We start from the raw sequence: 17,547 nt of genomic DNA on the forward strand, positions 1-17,547 counted from the left end.
ACTCCTTCACCGTCCGCTCCTCTTTTTGGCTTCCGGGGCCAAAGGTTGGGGACTCGAGGCGCGGCTGGAGCCTACAGCTCCTGGAGCGTAGTTAAGCGTTAACCCGCTGGCCCTGGGCCAGGGCGCGGGGCTGCTGTGCGCACCCGGTTCCGCCCGTCGAGCTGGGGCCGGACCGGGAGGCGAAGCGGGGGGCGCTGCCGAGACGGGAGGGCATGGGGTCTGCGCCGGGTGCGAGATGAGCCGGGGAGGCCAGCGGGGCCTGGGCGGTGGGGGAAGGTGGGCCTGGGGCAGGGGCGGGATGGCGGCCCGCCAAGCCTCTGCCGACGGGACCACGCGCGGGGCTGCCGGGCGCGCTCACCTGGCGGCCGCGGACCCGCCCTAACCTGGTTTCCGGCGGGGCGGTGCGGGGTGCGGCGCGGCCAGGCGGGGGCGGGGCGGGCGGGGGCGTGCCCGGGGCGGGGCGTTCCGGGGGCGGGGCTGGGCCTCCCGCAGACGTCAGGGACCCGCGCGTGAGGCCGCCGGCGGCCGCTCTGCCGTGGGCTCGGCCCGGGCTGCCACGAGCGTGCGGGCCTCGCCGGGCATGTCCTAGGCGGCGGCCCCGCCCAGCGCTCGGCCGGGCGGGCGGGCGCGAGGGCCGGGACCGAGCCGGGCCGAGCTGGGGAACAAGCCGGGGACCAAGGCGAGCCGGAGACCGAGCCCGAACAGCAGGTAGGACGCGCCGGCCCAGCGCTGGCCGCGGCCCGGGCCTCCCATCGCCCGCACCTGCACGGCTGTGGGGCCTCACGGGGCGCGGGGTCCCGGCCGAGGCCGGACAAAGGCGCGGGGGTTGGGGGCCGCCCGGCGCACCTGGTCAGGCGGGTCCCCGCCGCCGCGGAGGCGGCCCTGGTCTGCGCCAGGCCGGGAGGAGCCGCCCCGTTTCTACGCGGCCTGCGGAGGGGGCGGCAAGCCTGGGCACCCGGGTCCCCGCCCCGGCACCGGCTCGGCCATGGCCGCCCCCGGAGAGCGCTGATTCAGAAGGCGCCGCTCCCTCCCCCGCCGGGCCCGGCCGCCTCCCTCCTGGCCTGGTCTCTCCTCCCGCGGTCCCTCCCTCCGTCTTCCTCCTCCTCCCCTCTCTCCTCATTTCCCTTCGCCGCCGTCTCCCCGCTGTCGCTGCCTCTCCCGGCCTGTGCGCTCCTTCCACCGCCGGCCTGCCCCGCCCGGCTCGCTGCCCTTCCCTGCCCTGGGCCTAGCCACCTTTCCCCGCCTCACCTCTGACTGTGGCCCTTCTGGCCGGGGCGGCTGAGGGGACAAGTTTGGGGCGTTTATTATTCTTCCTCCTAGCAACGATGGCCAGCCCAGCCCCGAGGCAGCCGAAGGCCGTTTTGGAGCGTCGCGGGCTCCCAGGCCTTTTCAGGGTGGGCGGCCGGGGCAGTGGGTGGCCTGGCTCTGGCACAGCGGCACCACCAGGCTCTGGGGCTCGGCTTCACTTCGCCTTAAACAGGGACCGTGGACTCCTCAGGGCGGGCCGCGGCAGGTGATGGCAGAGTGTGAGGCCTAGGAGGGCTGGCTGGGGGCCGGAGGTGCAATGGTGGGGTAGGCCCTGCCCGATAGAGCACCCTGTGGTCACCCCCCGCAGCCCTAGGGAGGGTGGGGCTGTAGAGGCCTCCTGGAGGCTTTGCTGTCTGGGGCTGCAGGGTCATCGAAGTGCCAGCCCCTTGGCCTCCAGTGCCTGCCTGTCTGGCTGGAGCCTGGGTGCGTGGCTTAGGAAGGGCAGGGCCCCCAGAGTGAGAGGGTCCTGGCTGCCTGGAGCTGCCTTCTCCTGGTGAGAATTTTTCTACATCTTCCCACCTCCCTGCCCAAGGTGAGGGTTTACCATGGGGCACGTGGTCACTTGGGCATTCATGCTAGCTGGAGCTGGGTGTTGGTTTTCCCTGCTGCTCACCGAAGGGAGCTGAGATCTGGTGAAGAGCCTCAAAGCTGAAGACCTTGGGCGTGGGCACTGGGCAAAGTAGGGACAAGGAGCCACTCACTCCTCTGCCTGGCACCCTCATGTGGTGTGGCCCTGCCCTCAGGATGCACTCAGCCCGGCAGCCTCCCCTTCTTCTCTGCTCCACTGGGCCTCAGCTGCTGTCATCCCTGTCCTGGGTTATTGTCCTCACTTCTTGACTGGCCTCCTGAGTCACAGCCCCATGTCCACTCAGGAGCTCTGGGGCCGGCCTCACAGGTATGTGACTTGGAGACCCCCGCAGAGCCCTTGCTTGGACCCCGCATGTGGCATCTTGCTCAGCTCTCCTTCTCAGTTTTTGAATAAGGGTACCGCGTTTTCTTTTTGTGCTGGGCCCTGCAGTGATGGAGCCAGTGCTGGGCCCTTTAGGGACTTCATCCCCTTCCAGGACTAGCCACAGGACTCCCAGGGGTGTGTGAGGCCCTCCATCCCTCTGCCCTGTCCCTCTGCCCTGGTAGCACCGGCTGTTCCCTCTGCCTGGAATGCAGTCCCACAAGCGTTCATGGGCTCACTTCCACCCCTGTCCTGCTGAGCCTGGAGGCTGCCTCCCAGTGAGCCCCCATCCCCGCCCTGCCTCTGTGTTCCCTGTATCCCTCTTTGCACCTTCTCATAAGCCGTTTCTGTTCTCTGTGCCTGCCCCCTGCTGAAGGGAGCCCCAGGATTCTGAGACTCTGTGTCTTGGTCACAGCTGGCTTAGCCCAGGCCACCCAGCCCATAGCAGCACTAAGGATGTGCTGGGCAGTGGGGTGGAGTGCCCAGGATATGTGTGCTGGCATGCTCCGGGCTTGCAGGGTGCATGCTGGCTGGGTATAGGGCTGCCCAGGGTTGGGTCTTGGGGTGACATCAGCCCTGGCCATTACTCAGGCTGTCCCCGTTACCCCCCAGGCTGCCATGGGGCTCCCTGCCTGTCTACACCAGCCCCTGACCACACCAGCCCCCCAGACCACCCCCTCTTTGTTGATGTCACTGGGACTATGGGCACCAAAGCCTCACTTCCCTCTTGGGCACTGAAGGGGCTGCCTGATGCTGTCCTTGCACCGTGCCCACCAAAGGACATTTGGCCTCCTCTCGGTGGTGGACATATTGATGACTCAGGGCCCCTGTCTCCAGCTCTGTCCCTGCTGCCCCTCACCCCAGGCCCTGCCTGGGGCTCAGTCTCAGAGTGTCCTGCTGGGGGGAGTGGGTCCTCTTGTTCAGTGTATGTCCTGGGGTGGGTCTGGTGCTGTGGACCTGGCATCATGGGGACCCTGATGGGCTATGCTGGGTCCTACCCATGAGCTGCTCCTGATGGGTCACGTGGATGTGGGGTCACTTACAGGCAGTGCAGCCAGTGTCCCCGTGAACTTCAACCCCTGACACCTGGAAGATAGAGGAGATTAGGTGTGCTGGGGCCTGGAGGATAAGGGAGAACCAGGCAGCCTTTGCCAGGGATGGACGTGATGGGAAAGGCCGGTCATGAGGGCAAAGGCCTGGCAGTGGGACTCGGGACCATACCCAGGGAGGGCAGGTGGCCTGATGAGGCTGGAGCCCAGCTTCTCCGGAAGCTGCCAGCTTCCCTTAGAGGGTTAGGATCTGGGCTGGGCCTTGGATGTGTCCAGGGGGCTAAGGACCAGGCCAGGGAGCCCCACTCTAACAATCCTCTCTTCCCCAGGGCCAGACGGGCCCAGCCAGCACCAAGATGAGTGCCACGTCCTGGTTCCTGGTGAGCAGCAGCGGCGCCCGCCACCGGCTCCCTCGGGAGCTCATCTTCGTGGGGCGTGAGGAGTGTGAGCTCATGCTACAGGTTTGCAGGGGGCGCTTGGGGCCAGGAGGGTAGGGGGTAGACAGTCTGTCCCTGTAGAGGCCAGGAAGGTGCCCACCCCACTTGCTGCAGGCCACCCTGGCGAGGAGGCCGCCATGCAGCCCAGGCTGGGCCTCTTAACTTGGGTCCCGGATGCACCGAGGGCTCTGGGGCTCCCGTGGGTGCGTGCAGGGGTGTGTGTGTGCTCACAGGCTCGGGTGCCTGCCCCGTACGTATCCCTGTCTCTGACAGGAGGGGGCTTGGGCTTTTGTCAGCTTCTCAAAGTTGTTGGGGTCCCTAGAAGCGTGAGTTGGCGTCCTTTTGCAGAGAGGGAGCTGAGGCTGGGCTTTAGAAGGTCCTGGAAAGCCGGTCTGTCCATATTCTTGTTGTCTGGGGGCCCCGCCTATGCTGTGAGTGCTGCCTGAGCGGGGGTCCCAGTATCTTGGTCCCAGCTGCACCCTGGTGAAGGCTAGTGCCTTTTGGCGGCCTCCAGGCATGAGGGGTTCTTCTCAGGGCATGAGAGCCTGCCGAGCACCGGCACTGACAATCGGAAGTTTCTCTGGCCCTGGTTTGAGGTCTGAGTTTGGCTTTGTGGGGCTTGCGATCTGGCTGTTTGAGAACAAAGAGCAGGGGTGGTGAGCTAACCCCATATGCCCATCCTGGCCTGATGTCCTTCCTCTACCCCGTGTGCCTGTGAACGAGTTGGGCTCCCTGTCCTGGCTCATCCCCCAGCGTGGCACGTGGGCCCCTGACCCAGGTGGATGGCACTGTCCAGTCTAGCCGAGGGGCCTGCAGGTGCAGGGAGCTGCCCTGCCCACTCGGACGTTGCCTCCTGGATGCAACGTGCTACTGCCGCACATGCCCGGGCCATGCCAGGCTCTGACGAGGTGGGCAGGCCTCAGGCTGTGGTAAGGGGTCCTGGCCATGCGCACATTCCCTGGGGCAGACAGTGTTTGTCTGCCTCTACCCAGGGCAGCCCCACCCGATATTGCTGCATGTGTCCTGCTGTGGTGGGAAGGTTTGTGTCCCCTGCAATTTGGAGGTTGAAGCTTCATTTCCAGCGTGGTAGCTTCAAGAGATGGGGCCTTTGGGAGGTGAGCAGGGCGTGAGGCTTTGCCCTTGGGAATGGGATCAGGGACCTTAAAAAGAGGCCGGAGGAAGCTGGCTCACCCCTTCTGCCCAGTGGGGACGCAGCATTCAAGATACCATCCTTGAAGCAGAGACAGGGCCCTCTCCAGACACCAAATTGGCCGGCGCCTAGATCTCGGGCTTCCAGCCTCCAGAACCGTGAGCAATACATTTGTGCCATTTCCACATTACTCAGGAATTTTGTTACAGCAGCTGGGATGGACTAAGTCCAGACATCCCAGCTTCTCCCCAGGCGTCCTCTGATCCTCTTGAGTCTGGACCCAGCAGGTCTGTCACCTTGTGGTTGGTTGTTCCGGCTCTGAAGTTCTTTAATCTGGAACATTCTCTCCCTTTTTTCTCTTTTCTTTATGCCTTTGGTAGCGGGAGAGAGTCGGTGGCTGGGGGCAGGAGTCGGCAAATGTTTTCTACAAAGGGCCTGGTAAAGATTTTAGGTTTTATGGACCACAAAGTATCCACTGCAGCCCAGGCCTGTGGCCGTGGTGAGGGGCAGCCAGGGAGCGAGCGTGGGCGACCGAGGCGGGCGCGGCAGCACCTGCACTTCATTTATGGATGTTGAAGTATCAATTTCCCATAATTTTCATGTGTCATGAAATAGCCTTTTGATGATTTTCAATCATTTAAAAGTGTAAAGATCATTCTTAGTTCTCAAGCCATCTAAAGACAGGCGGCAGGCCATAGGCCACGCCCCACATACCCCACTGCCTCATGGGGCCACAGCTGTATTTGGCGGGTTGCTCCCATGGTCTGCGTGCAGGGGTGGCATCAGTGATGGCCGCGCTGCTCTACCTAGGGTGGCTAGGAGGGCTTCTTGGAGGCGGCGGCACTTTGGAGCCTCTGGAAGAAGCCAGAGTCAGCCTGCAGGCAGGGGACTGGTGTGGGTGCTCTTCCTGCCCCACCCCTGCACCAGGCCTGCTCTGCCTGCTTCTCCCTGGGGTAGGGGAAAAGTGCTGGGGGCAGGGTGCTCAGGGTGAGTTTGGGGTCCGATTCCGAGTTTCTGCACCTGTCAGTGGAGCCCTGAGCAGGTCGGGAGTGTTGGGGGCTTCCCAGCTCTCCTCAGTGGCCGCCCCTGGCCTGGGTGGGCCTGCATTTCTACCCCTCGCTGTTGTGGGTGGTGTCACCATTGTAAGATGTATCTCCGTGGGGAAACTGAGGCTCAGGGAGGCCTTGCAGGTGTGGCGAGTGTGGGAAGGCTGTCTGCCTCCCGGTGCCCCTGCAGCGGCCTCCTACCTGCCCACCGCTGCCCCCTGCCGGCCTCTGTCACCCCTCACTCCCTGTGCAGCTGCCCTAGAGGCTTCTCACCCCCACCCTACAGCCCCATGTCCAGCCCCTTGGCCCCTCTGTTGCCCCCACCTGAGGATGTTTGCACCTGCCGCCCCTCCCTGCAGCAACTTCCTTGGCACCTGCGCCAGGACCCACCCTCTCAGCTCATGTTCAGGGGCCTCAGTGGCCCTTTCCGAATGCTGCTTCTTCCCCGAGGCCCTATCCACCTCTGCTCAGGCTGCCTGGAGCCTGCTCTGTCCTCGGCTTCCAGCCTCCTACTGGATATGGCTGCTGCACTGGGGCCTCTCAGAGGCATCCCAAGCTCGGTGGCTGAACCAAATCTGTCACCCTCCATCCCTTCCACCCGGGGTCCCCGCCAGGGTCCCCTTCCCTCTGCTCAGTGCCACCCCCACCCCCACCCCACGCACAGACAGGAATGCAGGCCTCCACTGGACCCAGCCTCTCCCCACACCTGCCCTGGCTCTCCGGACCTGGCTCACACCCACCTTCCTGCCCTGGAACCTCCACACCCTGTCCCAGCGCCCCCTCCACAGTCCTTGCTTTCAGCGCCACATCTTTCCACTGGGCAGGGTGCCAAGCAGAGACCCTGCCCTCCCTTGGCATCCACTGCAGAGAGGGGCCAGCAAAGTGTCCAGGGTCCAGTCCTGTGTAAAGAAGGTGGTACTGGGGACTGGGCGGTCAGCAGACACCTGCCTATGTTGTGCTGAGGCCCAAGGAGCCGCAGCAGCAGGAGTTGGGGCCGGTGAGGAGGGGGAGGCTGTGGGAGGACAGAGCTGAGCTGGGGCTACGGGGATGGGACGTGGAGGGGAGACAAGCAGAGTGGGCGGCCCAAGGCCTGGGCTTTCACTAGGCAAGAGGGGCGGTAGCTTGGACCACAGCGGGTAGACGGGTAGGGGAGTTGTGTTCCAGGCAGAGCTGCCACCCACGTGCTGTCCCACGGACCACGCTGTCCAGGGCCCTGCCTCTGCTCCCCACAGTGTCCTTGTGCCCAGTGCAAGCCTGGCACAGAGCTGGTGCCCAGCGAACAGGCGTTAAATGACGCAGGAACGTGGACCCAGGCAGGACTTCCTGCTGTGGCTGTCACTCCTGTGGTGGCCCAGGCTGTGGTCCAGGGTGTGCGTGTGTGCGTGTGCCGTGTGTGTGCCGCGTGTGTGCGTGTGTGTGCGTGTGTGTGCCATGTGTGTGCCGTGGGTGTGCGTGTGTGTGCCGTGGGTGTGCGTGGGTGTGCCGTGGGTGTGTGCGTGTGGGTGTGCCGTGTGTGTGCGTGTGTGTGCCGTGTGTGTGCGTGTGTGCCGTGTGTGTGCCGTGTGTGTGTGCCGTGTGTGTGCCGTGGGTGTGCGTGTGTGTGCGTGTGTAAGTGTGCATGTGCATACATGTGCATGTCTGTAGGTGCACACATCTGTGTGTGTTGTGTGCATGTGTGTGCTGCATGTCTGTGGGGAGGTGTCCTCCGTGAGAGCGTGTGACAGCTGGGATTTGCACTCTTACGTGCTGACCCAGAGACCACAGCCTGAGCAGGCCCTGGCCCTCTGTGCCCAGTGCATCGAGCCGGTCTGCTATGGGTGCCTGTGGCCGCCAATGGGGAACTCGGGTGAGCTGGCAGGAGGGTGTGCCCAGAGCCCTGGCTGCTGCTACTGCCACTCAGCACAGCTGGGCCAGGCTGTTGCCCCAGAGGGCGTCAGACGTGAACTTTGGGAACATCTTTATTCTGTTTTAAAGTGAGCACAAATTATTAGACACTTTCCCCAAAATCCATGTGTTTGGGGCGTCTTCCGGCCATGTCACACATCTGTGTTTGCCTGGCTGTTTCTGCACCGAGTTCCTTCCACAGCCCGGGTTTCTGTTGTTTTAAGTCTTGAGCCCTGGGCCGGGGGCCACTTCTCATTGGTGGCAGGAGGCTCGACCAAGTGAGGGGCTGCCTCTGGTTGGAGAGGGGAGTTTCTGGAAGGGGGTTCCCCATGTGTCTCCAGCGCTTCCTGCAGTCTGGGGAGGGGCTTGGCAGGAGCAAGTCTGGTGAGAAAGCCCTGGCTGGGGGTGGAGGCTCAGTCCTGGGAGTGGGCGGGGCAGCTGTGCTCGGGGTGTTAACAGGGTCTTGCGGGGGGGACTCTGTGCTGAGTCAAAGGAGCCGGAAGCTGGGGTGGGCTGGGTGGGGTGGGGAAGGTGGGTGCAGGCAGGGGAGGGGGCTTGGACTGAAGGTGAGACCCAGGCCTGGGCAAGGATGCGGTGTGCCCAGAGCTGGCAGAGTCATCTGCCTGAAGCCTGACTGTGGCCTGGGTGGGGTAAGGAAGGTTTGGAGAGGCTTTGGGGCCTGCGGGAAAGGGGGCTGTGGAGAGAGAGGCTGACCGAGGGCTGCCGAGAGGAAGACCAGTGTTGCTGGAGCCTGTGGTGGAGAGGGGCTTGGTGGGTGAGCCCTCCAGGGAAGGCCTGGGGCGGGGCTCAGAGGACCTGGAAGGTGTGCAGAGTTGTGTCCAGCAGGAGCCCTCGAGGCCCAGCGGGTCTGAGGCTAGGGAAGCAGCAGGGAGGCGTCCAGGCTGGAAACCCCTCCAGGGTTTCCACTCCTCAGCAGAGATGACATCCAAGTCACCCTCCCTCAGCCACCTCAGCCCTTTCCAGAGGGGACAGGGGCAGTAGCTCCTTCCTTTATGCCCCTGCTGGACCCCATCCCCTGGGGAGGTCTCATGCTGGCAGGGAGGGCCCGAGCCCGGCCCCAGGCCTCAGTGCTTCCTTTCTCTGAGACAGCAGCAGGTCCCCCTGGCCCTGTGGAGCCCATGTGTCGGGCGGGCTGAGGTGGGGATGCTGCCCTGTGCACAGGACAGGGTGCGGGAGTAGGTGAGCCCCAACCCCCTGAGGGAGATCCAGGCCTCCCAGCTTCCAGGCTGCACTCTCAGGCAGGGATCCTGGGGCCTGGCCCTCAGGGCTGCCCACGGGGCAGTTAGTGGCCTGAGGTATCTCCAGCAGCCATCCTAGAGTTGGGGAGGGGGTCTCAGGACGGGCTTCTTGGAGGAGGTGAGTGCTGGGGGTCGCCTGTGTCTGGAGGCCTTCAGGGACAGGTAGGAAGTCCAATGGAGGAGGTGATGTCTGGCATCACCCATCCTGGCCAGGATCCTCCCCCAACCCCTCCGGCAGAGACTGCCACTGGGGTGGCCAGGAGCCATGTAGCTGTGGGTGCCAGCTTCGGAGAAGGAATTTGAACAGGGTGGACCTGGAGGTGGGTGGTGGCTGTCAAGGTCAGACCCACTCTACCAGAGACCTGTGGCTTTGGCTGGCAGGGGAGCTGGCACTAGGAGCCCCACCAGGATCCGCCTTCCCAGGGAGGGCATGTGGGGCAGGTGGAGCCGCTCACCTGGTTTCTGGGAAACCATGGGCTGTGTCTGGGCAGGCAGCTCAGGGATGGCTGCACCCAGGACCCTACTCTCCCCTTTAAACCTCCCTGGCACCCCTGCCCACTTCCTGGGGGGACTCAGGGTCCTGACAGGAGGGGTGGGCTCCTCGCCACCCTCCACTGTAGTCCCTGCCCCCGGTCCTCCACTGCAGTCCTCCCCTCAGTCCTCCACTGCAGTCCTCCCCCTGGTCCTCCACTGCAGTACCCCCCAACCCCCACCCCCGGTCCTCCACTGCAGCGCCACCACCGTGGCTTGAGCCAGGCACCCAGGGCTTCTGAGTGCCCACTGCTGGGTGGCAGTGGCACTAGCGTGAGGCTAGCTCTCAGGCCTGCTGGCCACCACGAGCCCCACCCAGCTGCAGCTTCCCTGCCCTGGCGCCTCTGCGGAGGCCTCAGTCAAGCTGGGCCATCAGAGCCCTTGCCCCCAACTAGCCCCTGCTGTGTGATCTCCTCTCTGAGTTAGGAAGGAGGCCCTGCCCTGAGGGTTTCTAGCCCTTGCCCAGGGGTGCTGGGGAAGGCCCCACACTGGTGTTTCAGGACGGTGCCCTGTGGTGGGGCAGTGATGGCCAGCTGCCAGGGTGGCCTGCACGTGGCAGGCTAAGAGTGACCAGCCTGAGGGGCCCAGGCTCTCACCTGGGAGACTGAGAAGCCGTGCTGGCACTCAGGAGGGACGTCCAGCTCCTAGTCGTGTGGGTTGCAGGCCGTCCTGTCCCAGGGCTGGGGGACTTCCTTCAGGCCCATTGCTGCCTGTGGAAGCTGGCCTGGTGTCTTGTGGGTGTGCTGCCTGGATGGTCCCTAGGTGGTGGCGAGGGTCACACGCTGTCTGGGCCAGGACTCGGTGACTTCCCTGGGTCGGCTGGTTCTGCTGGCCTTTCCTGGGGCTGGATCCCCAGGCCTGTGGCTCCTGAGGTTTGGGGGCAGGAGGGATGGAGCCACCACCCAGAGCCCCAGGCAGCACAGGGTGCTGTGTGGAGTGGAGGCCGGGTGGGCAGCAGCCGTGCTTGCAGCGCTGTGTGGAGTTGGGGGCCGGGTGGGCAGCAGCTGTGCTCGCAGTGCTGTGTGGAGTGGAGGCCGAGTGGGCAGCAGCCGTGCTCGCAGCGCTTAAGCAAGTAGAAAGTGACTCGCCTCTGCCTCCGTCTCCCCATGCCCCAGTGGGGCAGTGATGGGGGCTTGGCTGTGGTCTTATGATTGGACAACCGGGCTTGACCTTGTGAGGGCACTAGGGCACCTGTCCTCCAGGGGGGTGGTCCTGGGTGGGCTAGTGGCCCAGAAAGGGTCGGCAGCACTTGGAGTGGGAGCACCAAAGGTGTGGACACTGGCTGAGAGTTGTGTGTGTTCCTGTGGGGCTGGGCCAGGAGTAGGGGAGGGCTCCCTGAGACAAGCCCCCTCACCGCCAGCCTGGCTGCCGCCACCTGACCTTGGGAGGGAGCAGCATGTGCCAGATGACCAGAGGGCTCCCAGCACTCCCACGGCCCAGCGGGGAGCATCTCTGGGGAGGGCGGTCATGAGGGGAGGCCTGGGGCGGCAGCAGAGGGTGGGGGACGTGGCCCTGGCATCTTGGCGAATCCTGCTCTGGAGACAGGGTGGGCACAGCTCTGTGGTCAGAGGCCTGGGGGCCACTGCTGGTGTTGTGCTGGGGCAGGGGATGGAGCAGGGGTGCCTCTGCCTCTTGGGTGTCACCTCCTCCCCTGGAGCACCTGAGGGCCGGCTGTGTGTCTCTCCAGTCCCGCAGCGTGGACAAGCAGCATGCCGTCATCAACTACGACCAGGACAGGGACGAGCACTGGGTGAAGGACCTGGGCAGCCTCAATGGGGTAAGTGTGAGAGGCCCTGGCCTGGCCTTTTAACAGCTCAACCCTTCAGCCCTGGCCCCTCCCTCTCAGTTCTGGCTCCTCCCCCAGTCATAGCCCCTCCCTCTCAGCCCTGGCCCCTCCCTCTCAGTTCTGGCTCCTCCCCCAGCCATAGCCCCACCCTCTCAGCCCTGGCCCCTCCCTCTCAGTTCTGGCTCCTCCCCCAGCCATAGCCCCTCCTTCTCAGCCCTGGCCCCTCCTTCTCAGCTCTGGCTCCTCCCCCAGCCCTGGCCCCTCCCTCTCAGCCCTGGCCCCTCCCCCAGCCCTGGCCCCTCTCCAAAATCTGGCCCCTCTCCCAGATCGGGCCCCATCCCCAACTACAGAGGCCCCCAGGCCTCCCCAGAAGGCTCCCCCTGGCAGGGTCTCAGGCCGCCAAGGATCAAGCTGCAGGGAGAGTGGACCCTGCAGATGGGAAGGGAAGCACTAGGCTGGGGAATGGGGCCCCTGAAATGGAAGGAGCTATGCTTGGGTACCCAGTCTGGGTATGGGTGGAGCCATGTGATCCTTTCTTCTGTAAGTTGGGGGTGGCAGGGGCAGGAAGGTAACCCGGAGGGAACCCCTGGCTGCAAGAGCAGGGTTGGGGGGTCAGGTAAAAGGAATGGGGTATGGGGTGGAAGCAGGCAGGAAGGCTGGAGGCCCCTCTCTGCGGGCGTGTGTCTGTCCCTGAGGTCCCTGTCTGGATGTCTCTGTCTGTTGCTGCGCTTGGCGGACTCCAACTTGTCCTGGGACACTCTATCTTTACTGCACTCTGCAGTCCTGAGCTGGGGGGCCCTAGCAGCCCCTCAGCAGCCCCTCAAGGAGCTCCGGCCAGGGGGTCTCAGGCTGTTGGGGTCTGTCCTGAGCTCCCTCCTCCCGCAGCATGCCTGTCTGATGAAGCGGCTGTCCCTGAATGGCTGCACAGCAAGTGGCCGCTCCTCTGTCTGTGTGGGCTGCGTCACCCACATGGGCTTTGAGAGGGTCCCCGGGGTTGTTGGCCTGGGTTGCATGGCACCGTCCCAGTCCATGCTCCTGGGCCCTGCATGGTTGGCTACTTCTGAGGCCTGTGATGCCCACAGATCTGCCTCCCACCTGCCTGTGGGACTGGTGCATCAACACTCCTGCCAGTAGGCAGCCTGGAGGGGGGTATCAGACCCTCTGAGGCCTGACCCTTGGCCAAGGGCCACCACAGGGCAGGCCTGCCTCGACTGTTCCCAAGGGCTCATGGGGCCAAGGTGGGGGCTGGGGCCAGCACGAGGCTGTATGGGTGAGAGGAAGCATCTCTTGGAGTCCACTTCACAAAGATGCTCAAAGAGTTCTGTTCTGGAGGGTTCCATCATGGTCCCTGCAGTGCTGGGTGGGCCCCAGTGTCTGGGTGCCCCTGCCATGGCTGTGGAACTTGGGGCTGGTGCCTGGGACAGTGCTGCACAGGCCATCACTCACCGTGGGTTCCAGAGAGTTGGTGCCCCCATGGCCCTGCCCACAGCCACCCACCCGCTCAGCCCCACCACCCTGCGGCCCTGCCCACAGCCACCCACCCGCGCAGCTCCCCCCCCCCCCCCCCCGCCACCTGTTTTCCTGCAGACGTTTGTGAATGACATGCGCATCCCGGACCAGAAGTACGTCACGCTGAAGCTCAACGATGTCATCCGCTTCGGCTACGATATCCTGCCCCTGAGTGTCCCTCCTCCTGGGCTTCTTCTCAGTCCCCAGGACCACAGTCACCCTGTTACTCCAGAAGCAGGGCTGTCACTGCTGGGGTTGCTGGGTAACAGAGCACCGAGGATGACCCTAGGGCTGGGCTCCACCTGCTGATGGAGCACCCCAAGGAATGCCAGTCCCTGCAGCCTGGCCCCCCGTGGACACCCTGGCCACGGGTACCTGCTGCTTGCCCACCCACCCAGCCTGAGGTCACATGGGGCCTGGGGAACTGGTGACCACTCCCTAGGACCCCAAGTCCTGGCCCGACCTTGGGACTGTGTGAGCACATGGGTGGGCATGGCTGTGCCTCCCCGGGAAGAAAGAGGCCCCTCCTCTGCCTGCCTTGATGGGCCCTTGAGCTGGCACACCTGTTGCTGGGCGTGGACTTCAGCGCTGGGCTCCTGGCTCTTCTGCTCTGTGTTCGCCTTAACACGTGTCCACATTCCAACATGTATGTGCTGGAGCGTGTGCAGCACCGAGTCCCGGAGGAGGCACTCAAGGTTAGTGCTGGCCAAGCCCAGGTGGCTCAGCCACGAGGGCTCAGCCCCCCATCCTCCCCACCATGCTCCCGCTGCCATCTCCCCAGCAAACACTCACCAGGCCTCTGGGGCGCCCTGTTCAGGCTGCGGGTGCCATGAGTCAGGCCAGCCTGTCCTGCCCTGCCAGATGGCCCAGTCCGGCAGGTGGGAAGGTAGTCATTACCCCCAGCCTGCTGCAGTGACAGATGGCGGGGGCACCGGGACGCGGGTGCCACTGTTGTGGATGCAGCAGGATCCGGGCTCTGGGAGGGGCCTGGGAGGAGCCGGGCTGCATGGTCAGCCTGCTGGAGCTCCTGGGCTTTCGGAGCTGCATCGCTGGGCACTGGTGGGTTTAGCTGTGGCTCACAGAACAAATGGCTCATTGGGTGAGCTGGGTGGCCAGAGCCCAGGAAGCTGCTGGGGTCACCCTGCAGGAGAGTGCAGAGGGGCTGAGGCGGGGGCCAGCAGCCTCCCCGGGAGCAGAGGGCCCCGTTCAGAGGGCCAGGAGGGTATAGAGCCCCTGAGCTCCCCAGCATCTTTTTGGGAGTGTCTCTCAGGTTAAGTAGCTTTGGGGTCTCATAAGGGGCTTTAGATTCTCTGACATTACAGTTATTTGGAGTCTTCAAAGCTGAAGGGATTAAGAGTCTCTAGACAGAGTGTTTAGGGTCTCTGAGGCTGGGGAATTTGGTCTGTGAGTGAGATATTTAGGGTTCCTTAGGCTCGGGGGATTTGAGGATCTATGTGTTAGAGGATTTGGCGTTCCTCTGGGTGAAGGGATTTGAGGTCTCTGAAGCTGAGGTGCTTTGGGGTCTCATGCCCAGGGGATTAAGTTCGCTCCAGGTTAACGGATTTGAGTCCTTCAAGGTGGCAGGATTTGGGGTCACTTCAGGCTGAGAGGATTTGTTGCTTCTTAGGGTGAGGGGATCTGAGGTCTCCTAGGCTGAAATCTGAAGGTCTTAGGCTGAGGGTTTATAAGGGTTTTACGCTGCACGACCAAGGCCCCCCGAGTTCCTGTCAGTCTCTCCGATCTCCTCCCGCACTGCCCGCCCTGGCCGGGTGCCCTCTCGGAGCCCCTCAGGAGGTAATAGCTGCCCCCAGCACATTGATGAGGCCGCCAGCAGGGGGTGGCCAGAGGCAGGAAGGAAGGGTGCTGGAGGCCGACGGTGGCAGCCTTCAGGGGTGGGCATCCTTGCGTGCCCTTTCCCCGGTGTGCTGGTGACACGCACAGCCGGGGCCCCTGTGGGGGGCGTGAGGGTCCTAGGTGGGAACGGCGTCTCCTCGTCCTCACTTGTTCATGTGGGAGTTGTGGAGCACAGATTCAGGGCCCTGTTCAGAGCTCCCCAGGAGCCCTTTGGGGCCAGGGCGCTTAGCCCATTCCTCGGATGATCTCCGAGCAGCCTGGGGTCCCCAGCCTGCAAGGGGCAGGGCCTAAGGGAGTCAGGTTCTGTCTGATGGCACAAGCGGCCCTGCTGCCCATCCCAGGGCCCCCACTCTGATGATCGCAGCCTGCTCTGTCCTGCCCCACCCAAGCAGGCCCCTGCTTTCCCTGGAAGCTGCCCCTCCCCAGGCTTGAGCTGGACCCCGAGCTGTGTTACCTGGACAGGCTGAGGCTCTGTCTGCTCTTTTGGGGAGCATTAGGGAGAGCTTGTGACATGCAAAGTCATAGCTGGGCCCTCTGGATGGAGAGGAGAGGCTGGGCCCACCCTGGTGGGTTCCTCCTGAGGCTGGGCCTAGTACCTCACCCCGCCTGGCCTGCCCACAGCATGAAAAGTACACCAGCCAGCTGCAGGTGAGCGTGAAGGGTTTGGCGCCCAAGAGGAGCGAGGCACTGCCGGAACACACACCATACTGCGAGGCCTCGAACCCCAGGCCGGAGAAGGGGGACCGGAGACCAGGAACAGGTAGGCCCAGGCAGTGCGGATGGGGTGAGCACACAGGGCCACTGCCAGGCCCTCTGCCCCGCACCTGCCTCTCTGCACCCCTTAACCCTGTGCATGCATATACCATATACACCCATACCCCTCACCCTTTGCACACACCTACCCCTGCACATGCACACCCCTCACCCATTGTGCACACCTACCCTTGCACACCCACATTCCTCACCCATTGCACACACCTACCCGTGCATGCCTGCACCCCTCACTTCTGTACACACCTACCCATGCATGCCTGCATCTTCGTTATACACACCCTACTCATGCACACCCACACCACTCACCCCTGTGCACACCTACCCATACATGCCCATAGCTCTCACTGCTGTGCACAGACCTATCCATGCACACCCATACTGCTCACCCCTGTGCACTCACACCCCCACCCCTGTACACACATCTACCTGTGCACACTCACATCCCTCACCTCTTACCCCACACACACAGCTACCCATGCACACCCACACTGCTCACCCCTGTGCACACCTACCTGTGCACGCCTGCACCCCTTGAGCCCACAGTTCTTGTGGGGTTGGTGGGCCACCAGCTGGGCACCCTCTGTCCCCAGTGGTGAGAGGCAGGTGATGGGGGGGTGAGGCTATGCTCCCTAATATCAGGCATTTGGACTGGATTCTGCAGACCGAGCCAGCAGGGCTCAGGGGTTGGTGGTTTCTGATGAAACCTGATTTGTGCCTTTGGCAGTCAGTGCAGCGGGTAGGCAGAAGTCTGGGAGGAGGACAGCTGCACGAGGGTCCGCGTGGGTCCGGTGGGCACAAGGGGAAGGGAAGGAGCGAGAGTGAGAAAGTGCCTGGTGGGGTGTGGAGGAATCGGGGTGGGGTATCCAAGCCTGAGGCCCCAGACTTGAGTTCTGGTTAGACAGGGGTGTATCCGGGGATCAGGCTCTCGGCTCCCACCTTGGTCCAGGAGGGGTCACCCTGCCACCCCCAGCTTTGGCCCCATGTCTGCTGTGTTCTGCTGTCAGCCCACACATCTGTGTTGTACAGCCGCAGCTGCCGGTGTCTGGTTGGGATGCAGGTCCGCCCAGAATGGAAGACCGCTGGGGACTGGGAAGCTTTCCAGAAAGCCATCTGAGCTCCCCAGAGCACCTGTCAGTGTCCAGACTGTGAAACACATGCAGCTGGTGACAGCCAGTGTGGGGCTGTCCCGGAGGTCATGACAGGTGCAGCCAGCTGGGCAGCCTGGCTCCTTGGCTCCGTTAGAGCGAGGGCAGCACGTTGTGGGGACCAAGGAGGGGTTCAGGGCCGGCAGCAGATGGGGACTGCCTGGTAGCAGATGCCCCTGCCCCAGCAGCCCCTGGCTGTGACCCTGGGTCAAGAGGGAGTCCCCAGGGAGGGGTAAGGCGTGTGTGACACATCTCAGGGGCCCTGCATCCCCAGCGCAGTGTGCACATGGTTCCTGACGGGTGACTGGCCTCAGACCCTCTGGCCCCCCAGCAGTGTAAGCAGCTGGGGGCCATGACGCAGAGGCCCCCTGGGCTTCAGCAAGGATGGAAAGAGCGTGGGTGGAGGGCCCAGGAAGGAGACTGTGGGCATGAGGGCCAGCGCCCTGACCTGAGGGCACTGGACACTGCTTCTGTTCACTGCTGCCATCAGGAAGGGCTGGGCTGCCGGCTTCTCAGAGGGAGTCAGGAGTGAGATTCCATCTGAAATATACAATTTCACTCCTGGTCATTAAGGCAAACAAACTAAAATGCCGCAGGGACCATGTAGATTGCAGTGGCTGCCCACCCCCAGGGCCACCCATTTGTGGCCTGAACCATTTACCAGCCTTGGAGGTGGCTGGACCCAGGTGTGGGCTCCCCCTGGCCTCCTGCCCTCTGTTGGATGGGCTCTGGGGTCGGGAAGGCCGGGGCAGGGTTGCAGGACGGAGGTGGGGGGCCCCCACCATGCCCCAGGGGATGAGCCTCTGAGTATATCAGAGGGGAGAGAGGAGGGGCCAGGCAGGGAGGAGGGGCCAGGCAGGCAGGGA

At 63.8% G+C, this 17,547-nt stretch overlaps 1 protein-coding gene across 4 annotated transcripts in view; it reads left to right on the forward strand.

Annotated features, from left to right (window-relative positions):
* The first annotated feature begins 489 nt into the window (after positions 1–489).
* Positions 490–17,547, forward strand: part of CEP170B (centrosomal protein 170B) — a 33,047-nt gene continuing 15,989 nt past the window's right edge. For 2 of the 4 annotated variants that reach the window (XM_034938272.3, XM_034938273.3), the window contains exons 1-6: positions 507–708; positions 3,636–3,767; positions 11,301–11,390; positions 12,987–13,065; positions 13,545–13,603; positions 15,384–15,522. In XM_034938272.3, the coding sequence (XP_034794163.2) occupies positions 3,663–3,767; positions 11,301–11,390; positions 12,987–13,065; positions 13,545–13,603; positions 15,384–15,522 (472 nt within the window). In that variant the 5' untranslated portion in view covers positions 507–708; positions 3,636–3,662. Of the gene's footprint in view, positions 709–2,051; positions 2,204–3,635; positions 3,768–11,300; positions 11,391–12,986; positions 13,066–13,544; positions 13,604–15,383; positions 15,523–17,547 lie in introns of all 4 variants that reach the window. The other 2 variants (XM_055098077.2, XM_034938274.4) reach the window with 2 other exon arrangements.

Source organism: Pan paniscus, chromosome 15 (genome assembly GCF_029289425.2).
Source record: "Pan paniscus chromosome 15, NHGRI_mPanPan1-v2.0_pri, whole genome shotgun sequence".
NCBI classification, from domain to species: Eukaryota; Metazoa; Chordata; class Mammalia; order Primates; family Hominidae; genus Pan; species Pan paniscus.